The 12,500-nt window shown below is 41.1% G+C and overlaps 1 protein-coding gene across 1 annotated transcript in view; it reads left to right on the top strand.

The window, feature by feature from the left end:
• The window catches only part of LOC143027631 (TOG array regulator of axonemal microtubules protein 1), a gene marked incomplete in the record, with an annotated part of 199,434 nt that overhangs the window by 89,166 nt on the left and 97,768 nt on the right, over nucleotides 1-12,500 (top strand). The window contains 3 exon segments of the mRNA XM_076189018.1: nucleotides 5,522-5,669; nucleotides 7,008-7,251; nucleotides 8,222-8,300. Of these exon segments, the coding sequence (XP_076045133.1) occupies nucleotides 5,522-5,669; nucleotides 7,008-7,251; nucleotides 8,222-8,300 (471 nt within the window).

Below are 12,500 nucleotides of genomic sequence, written 5' to 3' on the forward strand. Positions count from 1 at the left end.
CACACACGCACGCGCACACACACACACACACACACACACACACACACACACACACACACACACACACACACACACACACACACACACACACACACACACACACAGACACACACACACACACACTCTCTCTCTCTCTCTCTCTCTCTCTCTCTCTCTCTCTCTCTCTCTCTCTCTCTCTCTCTCTCTCTCTCTCTCTCTCTCTCTCTCTCTCTCTCTCTATCTTTATCTCTGTTTCGGGATCCCACACTTTAGTAACGAGTTTTCACCGCGCCCAAGTCGTGAGGAGTTTTCACAAATACATCAAGTCGTTACTGTCTCCCTTAGGAACAGGAATGGATATATGGTCAATCTAACAAGTTAAGTATTACCTGTCGGTCGGACTAAAGACTCTCGTCCTAAAGGGTGATAGATTTCAGTCACGAGTCCAGCACATCATCCATGGTCAAGATGAAACACAGACACACACACACACACACACACACACACACACACACACACACACACACACACACACACACACACACACACACACACACACACATACATCGCTGGGTAGAATAAAATTTGTTGCAAAGGTTGTCATAGTTGTTGTCTTCGTCATGATTTTCATAATTGTTGTCATAATGTTGTCTCCTTTGCTGTGGCGATTTATGATGATGGATGATAATAATAATAATGATAATAGTAATAATGACGATAATGATAATAATAATGATGATGATGATGATGATGATGATGATGATGATAATGATGATAATAATGATGATAATAATGATGATGATAATGATGATGATAATGATGATGATGATGATGATGATGATGATGATAATGATGATGATAATGATGATGATAATGATGATGATGATGATGATAATGATGATGATAATGATGATGATAATGATGATGATAATGATGATGATAATGATGATGATAATGATGATGATAATGATGATGATAATGATGATGATAATGATGATGATAATGATGATGATAATGATGATGATAATGATGATGATAATGATGATGATAATGATGATGATAATGATGATGATAATGATGATGATAATGATGATGATAATGATGATGATAATAATGATGATAATAATAATAATGATAATAGTAATAATGACGATAATGATAATAATAATGATGATTATAAGTTAATAAAATTGTCTGACGTCATTCAGAATGAAATATGTGGATCACTTTATCGCGGAATAAAGGTTGCTTCATGCTTAGACCCATTTTCTATGATAGTGATAGAGGGCACAGTATCATAGAGAACGGATGTATGAGCCTGTGTGGTTTTTGACATCAATTCTTTGCCGTGAAACTTGTTTACTATCACGTCATTACTGAAATATTTCTCTCTCTCTCTCTCTCTCTCTCTCTCTCTCTCTCTCTCTCTCTCTCTTCTCTATCTCTCTCTGTCTCTCTCTCTCTTTTGCCTAGTAGTAAACGTGGACGTAACGTTTCTCTCCCCTATATCCCTTTGTGCCCCCCTCAGCTGAATAAAATCGTCTGTCGTTAGCTAGAATAACCTCATTAAAGTGACAACGTGTTCTAGATAGTTTATTGAAAGAGCACATTCCTCCTTCGGTCATCGGATTCCCCTTAGCTGAATAAAACCATTTGGTGTTGACAGAAACATACTCTTTTAAAAAAGACATTCACACACACACACACACACACACACACACACACACACACACACACACACACACACACACACACACACACACACACACACACACACACACACACACACACACACACACACACACACACGTGGAAACGAAATTAAAAGGTGAACTACCACCCAACAGTGTAGGTAATGATGCATATAATTATTGGATTAGAAACAGAGAGACAAAACAAGGGGGTGGAGTTATGTTCCTGACTAAGAAGGGTATAAATGTGAAGAGTGTTACATATGGAAAGAATCCAGTAGAGATGATTATGATCGAAGTGGAAGATAGAGATAAGAAGAACAGAAAGTTCGTGGTGAATTATGTGCCTCCGAAAACAGCCTCGTGGGAAGAGAGTGAACATAAAAGTATGTTAGAGGACACAAAGATAACATTAAATAAGATAATGGAAGATGGAGGAAGAATAGTTATGATGGGCGACTTTAATTGCAAAGAAGTCTGCTGGGAAGAGATGACAGCAAAGGGTGGAGACGGTTCATGGGGAAATGTTCTACTCGAGATGATTGTTGATCATACAATGGACACAGTGGATACAGTGAGAACACTAGGTATAGAAATGAAGAAGAACCATCGAGACAGGACCTAATAATCACATCTGAACCTGGAATAGTGGAAAAGATTGAATATAAAACACCAATAAGTAAAAAGTGACCATATATTGATCGAACTGGAATTAAATGAGGAAAAATACATGAAAAAGAAATGAACAATATAGAAAAGGAAGAATGATGTATGAAAAAACAAACTTTTGATAAAATAAGAGAATTCTTTCAAAAGAAAACTGGGAAGGAATATACAAAGAAGGAACAACAGTGGAGGAGAAATGGAATATTTTGAATTTTTTTTTCTTCATAAAAAAGGAGTGGAACAGTATGTCCCAAGACAAAAACAAGAAAAGAAAAATATAAAATGCTGGTACAGCAAAAGTTGTGAGGAGTTAAAAGACAAAAGAGATAAAGCTTGGACTAAGTGGAGGAAAGGACAAAAGACCTGAAAAGTGGAAAATATATACTTGTTATAGAAATGAATATGTACAAGCGTGCAGAGAGGAAAAGAGAAAATATGAAAAAAGATATCATAGAGAAAGTGGTAAAAGATCAACCAAAACTATTTTACAGATTTGTAAAACAACAAACTGAAAAACAAACAAGATTTGGAAAAATTAAGGCAAGGAGGAGTTGAATATACAGAGGAATTAGAAATGGCAGAAAATTATGAACAAACATTTTAAATCAGTGTTTACAAGAGAGAACATACAACCTGAAGAGATCGAATGGAAAGAGAAAGTCCCCCCCATGAAAGAAATAGAAGTAACAAAGAATGAAATATTGAAACACTTGAGTAATCTTGATGTTAGAAAATCGCATGGACCAGATGAAATAGCAAACTGGATTTTGAAAGAATGCAGGAAAGAACTGGTAGACCAAAATACATAGCATAATAAACAGTTCCTTGAAAGAAGGAAAAGTCCCAGAAGATTGGAAAAGATAAAATATAGTATCTATATATAAAGGGGGAAATAAGGAAGACCCTACCAACTATAGACCAGTCTCTCTAACAAGTACAATAGCAAAAATTTGTGAAAGAATTGTCAAAAGTAGATGGGTAAAATATTTAGAAAAAAAAACAACGTGCTAAATACAAGGCAATTTGGATTCAGACAAGGACGATCATGCGTCACCAATTTGATATGTTTCTATTCAAGGCTAATAGACATAATACAAGAAAGAGATGGATGGGCTGATTGTGCATTTCTGGACTTGAAAAAGGCTTTTGACAAAGTACCACACAAAAAGTTGCTTAAGAAATTAGAAACTGAAGGAGGAATACAGGGCAAACTGCTTAAATGGATGGAAATTTTTTTGCAAGAAAGAAAAATGAGAGTGGTGGTAAGAGATAAACACTCAGAATGGGATGAAGTAATAAGCGGTGTCCCACAAGGAACAGTTCTGGCCCCAATAATGTTTGCTATATATATTAATGATATGGATGAAGGAATTAAAAGTTATATGAGCTTCTTTGCAGATGATGCAAAACTGTTGAAAAAAGTGAAAACGGATGAAGATTGTGAGTCACTACAGAATGATCTGAACAAAGTACAGGAATGGAGTAGGAAGTGGGAGATGGAGTTCAACACTAAAAAGTGGTAGTATAATGGAATTTGGAAAAAGCAAAAACAGAATAATAGGATCATATAAATTGGGAGAAGAAGGAATAAAAAAGTAGAGAATGAGAAGGACCTGGGAGTCATTGTTATGAATAATATGTCACCTGAGAAACATATAAATAAGATTTTTGGAGAAACTTATAATCTAATAAGAACAATCAAAGTGGCATTTGCATACCTGGATGAAGAAATGGTGAAGAAAATTCTAACCACTCTGAGAATTAAGACCAAAATTGGAATATGTAGCAACAGTATGGTCACCAAGTACAAAAAAATGTATAAAAATAACTTGAAAGAATACAAAGAGCAATTAAAAAATTGGCACCAACTATCTAAAAACTATCATATGAAGAGAGACTAGCAAAACTTGAACTACAGACATTAGAGCAAAGAAGAGAGAGAGGAGATTTGATAGCTATTTACAGAATCATGAAAGGCATAGAAGTTATTGATAGAGAGAATCTGATAAAATGGGATGATGGAAACACAAGAGGACACGGAAGGAAAATCAAGAAGGACAGCTATAGAAGAGATCTGAAAAAGAACAGCTTTCCTCACAGAGTAATAGACAGTTGGAACAAGTTGGATGAAAAAATAGTGTGTGCAAGAACAATACATGAATTTAAAAATATTTTAGATAAAATGAGATATGGAGACGGGACCCCACGAGCGTAGCTCTCCTTCCCGTGAAATACAACTAGGTAAATACAACTAGGTAAATACACACACACACACACACACACACACACACACACACACACACACACACACACACACACACACACACACACACACACAAAAAAAAGTTGCTGGGCCGTGGCGGAACAAACCACGCCCCTTTACTTCACTGACCAATCACGATCGTTCTCGAATGAAGCTCATGGGTTGGAGGAGGTTTGCAAATCGACGAGAAGTGTTTGTGATTGGCGGAAGAAGTAAAAGGGTGCATGTCTTGCTTTTTTTGGGGGTATGGACATTGGATTATAACGCTATCAACTCTTTAAGACCAGAAGATGTCCTCAGTTGGACAAAGTTGCTTTGCTGTAACCATAATAAAATTGATCAAGTATGCGCTCAAAATGACCTCGTTGGTTCAATTGTTTTAGGAAAAGATCCATGTTCTAAAAGAACTTAGCTAAGTTTTTTTTTTAGATTGTTTATTAGTTTTTGTCTTAATCTTATTAATTTATTTACTTACCTTGCATTTACTTATATATTTGCTTACTCACGACCTCCGCCACATGTACCGACGCTCAAACCGTTCTAAAAGAACTTAGCTAAGTTTTTTTTTTAGATTGTTTATTAGTTTTTGTCTTAATCTTATTAATTTATTTACTTACCTTGCATTTACTTATATATTTGCTTACTCACGACCTCCGCCACATGTACCGACGCTCAAACCGTTCTAAAAGAACTTAGCTAAGTTTTTTTTTAGGTTGTTTATTCGTTTTTGTCTTAATCTTGTCTATTTATTTACTTACCTTGTATTTACTTATATATTTGCTTACTCACGACCTCCGCCACATGTACCGACGCTCAAACAGGTCGCTCCAGCATCGAGCAACGTGAACGAGTAAAATGATCGGCATGATTTTGGGGACACGACACACCCAGACTCCTGACAACCTGTCATCCTCCTTTTCAGTCCTACGAGGGCGCTGACGGCGTCATGGCCGCCGTGCAGGCACGGATAGCGAGGCGTCAGCTGCCCAAGGTCAACGCTGACGGGCTGATCGAGTATTCGCTCCAGATTCCCACGTCGGCCCGGAGGACGAGGCTCTCCATGCCCAAAGGTGGGTCTCCACTTCACATACAGCAGCGTTTCTCAACCTTTTTTAACCTTGCGTAACCTTTAAGATAAATTGCATGTCTCAAGGAACCCCTTAAAAAAAAAACAAGAAAAAAAAAACATATCTTTCTCATTTTATTTTCATTGTAATAATAGGTGAGATAGGATGATGTCTATATTACATTATTACAATACCCAAGAATATGTCGTGCGTGTTTAATTATATTACGTATATGAAATTAGATAGAAAATCAAAAGTGCATTAGCTTATCTCACTTGTTCTCGCGGAACCCTTAGAGTGGGTTTACACGGTCTAACGGTTCGTCGAACGCGGTTCGACAGACAGACACGTGTTTAAAGGGATTTGTGAACGTGTGAACGGGGTATTTGGTTGTCGAACACGTTGGTTAAACCCCAAATACCCCGTTCACACGTTCACACATCACTTTAGACACGTGTCTGTCGAACCGCGTTCGACGAACCGTTAGAACCGTGTAAACCCACTCTAAGGGAACTTTTGCGGAACCGTAGGGTTCCGGGGAACCCCGGCTGAGAAACGCTGACATACAGAGTATCACGTCACACACACACACACACACACACACACACACACACACACACACACACACACACACACACACACACACACACACACACACACACACACACACACACACACACACACACACACACACAACCTCGTGGCGCAGTGGTTAGAGTTCCCGGCTGCCACTACGGCGGTCCGGGTTCGAATCCCGCCCAGGGCTGAAATAATTTCAGTATCGCTGCACTGCGGGGTGTTACTCCAACTCTCGTGGGCGGGGAGTTCGGGGTGTGTGTGCGTGTAAAGTCACAGTATTACCCCTAGATCGGTCATATATAAGCTCTGAGCTCTCTACCGGGAGGAAAAAAGCTGTCGATCACGAGTCCGACACGTGATCCAAGACCATGGTGAATCAAACATACACACGAGTCGCACTGTCTCGCGTTTACCTTTATGTAAAAAAAGGCAGAGGAAATGTAACTGAAGTTGATGAAGTAATCGTGGGCTCTTTCGAAAGACCAAATGTCAAGACCTTTGGGGCTGCAGTTCTAGACGCCTATATTGGAGACCCATCACTTTCAGTCTCTTTCTTCGGGTGGGGAGGGGGGGGGGTGTTCAATGACCTTCCTGAAGAAGGCGTTGACGTCTCCGAATCTGGAGACGACCATATTGGAGACCTATCACTTTCAGTCTCTCTCTTCGGGTGGGGAGGGGAAGGGGGGGCTCAATGACCTTCCTGAAGAAGGCGTTGATGTCCCCGAACCGGAAGACCTCCTAAGGTTCCTCCTCCTCTTCCAGGAGCCGATGTGGATTGGATTCTCCAAGGCCAAGGCAACACGACCCCTGGATCCGTTGGAGGAGGACTCAACCTCGCCTCCTCCTTGAACACCTCCTTGAGTGCCACCTCGCCCCTCGGGTTGAGTCTCCACACGTCCTTGAGGGGCACCTCACCTCTTGGTTCGAGTCTAACCTCGTCGCTTCCTGATTGGCGCGATCACGCCCATGTTCTCACACACCCACTCTCTTCGCCCTCACCCAACAGGTAAGTGGTTCAAGTCGTTTTAGTTAATATACGTACGTCCATCATCTTATCCCCTTACATACACGCGAGCACGCACACACACACACACACACACACACACACACACACACACACACACACACACAGACACACACAAATACACGCTGTCTCTCTCTCTTTCTCTCTCTCTCTCTCTCTCTCTCTCTCTCTCTCACACACACACACACACACACACACACACACACACACACACACACACACACACACACACACACACACACACACACACCGTTTAGTGGTGCAGTGGTTCACGTTTTCGGTTCCCACGATTGAGGACCCAGGTTCACGCCGCGCTCAAGGTGCGACATGGGTTTACCGGTACAAGCCGTTACTGTTCCCCTTAATTAAGAGGATGGTGTGTGTGAAAAAGAAAGTTTCAATTATGGGCCAAAGTTTTTATTTTCTCCTGTAAAACTCACGCACTTGTAATCATATATGCATACATACACTTGCATATGTACATATGTACTGGCATGGAGATATGTATGTGTACAGTATATGCAAAGTAGACCACTTGGAAAAATAAACTAACGAAGCAGAGCGCTTTCGTATATCACATTTTCAGTGTATATGTTCGCATATATGTAAGCTGTATGAGAAATTTCATATGTAACCCAGAACTATAATCAATTAAGATTATATATTTTGTGTGGTTAAGGAAAAGTTATTTCATAAACTGAATTCAAAATTTAAAAAAAATCAGAAATATTCTACGCTTTCCTTGAATTGTATTGAAAAGATCGATGTAGTTGTTGATATATTTAACGCTTTATAAAAAAAATCTCTATTTCTACAAAAACAAAGTAGGGTAACTAATTATTAATATAATATTTTTATTTTTCATTAGTGTTATGTATATGTTTAACTGAGTTAATTAATTTATCTTTTATGATGATGGGGTTTATCATTAAGTTAACGTTTTCTGTAATAGGCTGGACCTATGGGAAGGAGCTCTTCATAGAAAACGGTCTCTCTCCGATGCAACACTAAATCGTTCTTCCAGCAGAGGGGTAAGTAGAAAACGGGTTTGTTAACGGGGGACTATTTTGTATTTATTTATGACGTCATTACGTACATATTTTCTCTATATATTTCGTTATATAGGTTGATTTTTTTTTATTACACGTAAGCCTACCGAGGAGAGGCAAGGGATCAAGTATATACAGACGATTACACAATAATATATTCGTTGCACAAATTGTGAATGTTTGAATGATGTAGTCATTATTATTTATTGGCTGCATTTTTTAGAAATATTAAAACATATTCGCGCTCAAAACAATAACGTTCATATATACACGATCGAAATAACTAATCACACAATACATAAACCAAATTACTTTTATTGATCATTATATATGATATATTTATTTATTTATTTACTTATCATTATTGTATGTTTTTCGCATCCGACCTAGTTATGGACCAAAAGGTCTCCTGTCGGCATACTCCACCTTTGTAATCCTTAATTCAGCTAACGGGGATACAGGGCCATCCCTGCCCTCCGCCACACCGTTCGGTCAGAAGCAGTGCAGTGAGGCACAGCACCACAATGGGGCCCATCCACCCCAGGAAAAGCCTGGATCCTTCAGGACGAAGAGTTGTCCTTTGCTGAATAAGATCGTCTGGTGTTAGGTTGAATAAGGCCTTTGAAGTGAGTGATCACAGGGAAAGGGTCTGATGAGATGACTTTAACGAAGTTTAACGGAGTTAAAGGAAGTTAACAAAGTTAAACGAAGTTAACGAAGGATGGGAAGGAGGAAAGGGAAGGTTAAGCTGACAGGGGTCCTTCACTAAACTGAATAGAATTGTCTGACAAACATAACAAGATTCTTAAAGGCCATTCACACGGTCAAATGGTTTGTCAAACAAGTGTTTGAAGTGATGTTTGACCGTGTGAATGGGGTATTTGGTTGTCAAACACGTTTGTCAAACAAGTGTTTGAAGTGACGTTTGACCGTGTGAATGGAGTATTTGGTTGTCAAACACGTTTGTCAAGCGTGTTTGACAACCATTCACATGGTCAAGCATCCCTTCAAACGCTTGTTTGACAAACCGTTTGACCTTATGGGCTCTTAAAGAGAACCATCATAAAGAAAGAGGTTTATACACGGTCCTTCTCTTTACTGAATCGAATCGTTTGACGGCAGATAGAATAAAATCTATCTAGAGAATATCATCGTAAATCTAGAAATAATAATATATAAAAAAATCACATCTGTGTTACAATCTCCACACGTGTACTAGGTCCTCAAGTAGGACAACACGCGAGGCTCATTTCAAGTACATCGGCCGGCCAGTACTCTAATTAGTGTGATGGTGACCTCAATGTACAGTTAATTGCTTGGGGGGGAAGGGGGAGGGGGGTGCAGCCAAGTGGGTGGAAGGGGGCAGGGGGGGATGGTGGGTGGGGTGTGTGATACACACACTAAATTTGGAGACTTTGGGTGTCAGTTGGCTGAATTGGGCTAGGCTAGGTTTGGCTAACTTGGACAAGGTTGGGATAGACTAACCTAAATGAGACAAGGTTAGGGTAGGCTAACCCAAGTTATGCTTTATTAGACTTGGGAAAATTAGGCTTAACTAAGGTATGCTACGTTAGGTTAGGTTAGGTCTTGGATAGGATAGGCTAGGTTAGGTTGAGTTATGTCAATCTAGGTTAGGTTAGGTTAGATGAGCCAAGGATAGGCTAACGGCTATGTTAGGTTGAGTATTTGATCACGCTAGGTTAGGTTAGGCTAGGTTAGGTTGATGTAGGATTGATCACACTGATAAAGAAGTGCAAGTATCTTGTTTGAATATATTGTGAATATTGTGATCCCTTTAACTCTTCGCAGTTGTATAACAAGTAAAAAGGAAGAAATATAAATCTACACACACACACACACACTTGTGGCACAGTTGGTAGAGTTCCCGGCTGCCACTACGGCGGTCCGGGTTCCAATCCCGCCCAGGGCTGAAATAATTTCAGTATCGCTGCGCTGCGTGTTGTTACTCCAACTCTTACGGGCGGGGAGTTGGGTGTGCGTGTGTGGGTGTAAGGTCACAGCATTACCCATGGATCGGTCATATATGAGCTCTGAGCTCTCTTTCGGGAAGGAAATAGACATCGATCACGAGTTCAGCACGTGATCCAAGACCATGGTGAATCGCGCGCGCGCACACACACACACACACACACACACACACACACACACACACACACACACACACACACACACACACACACACACACACACACACACACACACACACACACACACACACACACACACACACACACACACACACACACACACACACACACACACACACACACACACATATATATATGTATATATATATGTATATATATATATATATATATATATATATATATATATATATATATACGATCTGCTAAGCTTCGTATAGCTAGTAGCTCATGTATACACATGAGTACATTTTACCTTCTCGTGACCTGTGTCCTGGACCCCCCCCCCTCCCCCGGCCATCCCCCTAAACACACAACTCTTACTCCCATTTACCCTTACCCCTCCCTACTTCCCTCACTTCCTCTCCCCCTCCCCACTCCCTTTCTCTCCCCCTCTCAACTCCCTTTCTCTCCCCTTTGTCTCTCTAACTCCCCCATTCACTCCCTCTCTCTCCCCCACTCCCTTCCTCTCCCCGTCCCCACTTCCCTTCTCTGTCCACTCCCTTCCTCCCTCTACTCCCTTCCTTCCCCCCCTTCCCTCCACTCCCTTTCTTTTCCTACTCCCTTTCTCTTCCCTTTATCAATTCTCTTTCTACTTCCTCCACTCCCTCCATCTCCACACTCCCTTCCTCTTCTCATTCTTCCTTTCCTTATTTTCCCCTCTTTCCCCTCCTTCCCCCTCCTTCTTTCATGTCCTCCTTTTCCTTCCTTCCCTTGCTGCCTTCCTTTCTCCCCTTCCTCTCTTCCCCATTTCCCTTCCCTTCTTGCCTCCTCATCTTCCCCCTCCCTACCTTTGCTTCCTTCCTCTCCCTTCTCCCCCCTCCCCATCCCCCTCCAGAATCACCACCTCCCCCTCTCCCCTCCCCCTCTCCCCTCCCCCTCTCCCCTCCCCCTCTCCCCTCCCCCTCTCCCCTCCCCCTCTCCCCTCCCCCTCTCCCCTCCCCCTCTCCCCCCTCTCCCCATCTCCCATCCCCCTCCCCGTCCCCCTCCAGAATCATCCTCTTCCCCCTCTCCTCCCCCTCTCCCTCCCCCTCTCCCCTCTCTCCTCCTTCTTCCCCTCCCCCTCCCCGTCCCCCCTCTACATCCTCTCTTATGTCTCTCATTAATTGAGAAACGATGCCTAAAGAGACAATAAATAAAAAGAGTGCTTATGTGTTTCTTCAAGTGAGTTTTAAAACTCTTATCATATTTACTTATGACCTGGTGGCATCATCGGTAGCGTGCTGGTCTCGCATTCGCTTAGTTTTGGGTTCGAATCCCGCACCCCTCTCTGATTCCCAGCAGTGACTGTGTGTTACCTGCCCTAGTGGTTCCCAAAGCGCATATAGTACATAGGGCAAAGGTTACGTCGTCGGCTGCAGATGCTACTCAGCTCCTCCTGGCGTAGGCTCCTCACCTTTCTTAACAGGAAACTTGTTCCCACTTCTCGGTTAAATCTACGTCCGATCAGTACAGTATATAGTATGAAAACATAATAATTTTAAAAATTATCAATATAATTTTAAATATTACAGGCTTGTATTAACCCCCCACACCCCGTTTTTTTTTATTTGTTTATTCATTTGTCTATTTATTTTATTTATTTATTTATTTATTATTGTTTTTTTTTTTTTGAGGATAGGGTCAAATGTCTTAAACAGTTGTCGTATGTTTTGTACCTCATCTATGGTATGGCTTTTGGGTCTCGCCGAAGCACACCTTTCAATCTATCAATGCACTTAATGAGATTTGGGAAACATGCGGAAACAGCAAATTACAAGTGTGGCCGAGCCAATGTAAAAAGAGAGAGAGAGAGAGGGAGGGAGAGAGGGCATTCTGAAATATCTCTATTACGAGGAGGATCTTAGCCAGGGGATTTTATTCAGCAAAGTAGAATCCCCCACTCCCCAAAGGCCCAATGACCACCACACTCCCGTAACCATCCAAAAGTCCACGATGACCACCACTAACCCGAGCTATGTCACCATTATCTTCTTATTATCTTTTATTACCATCTTCCAGTTCTACATTCCGTTTT

Source organism: Oratosquilla oratoria, chromosome 8 (assembly GCF_046742065.1).
Source record: "Oratosquilla oratoria isolate Oo_2021 chromosome 8, ASM4674206v1, whole genome shotgun sequence".
Classification (NCBI taxonomy): domain Eukaryota; kingdom Metazoa; phylum Arthropoda; class Malacostraca; order Stomatopoda; family Squillidae; genus Oratosquilla; species Oratosquilla oratoria.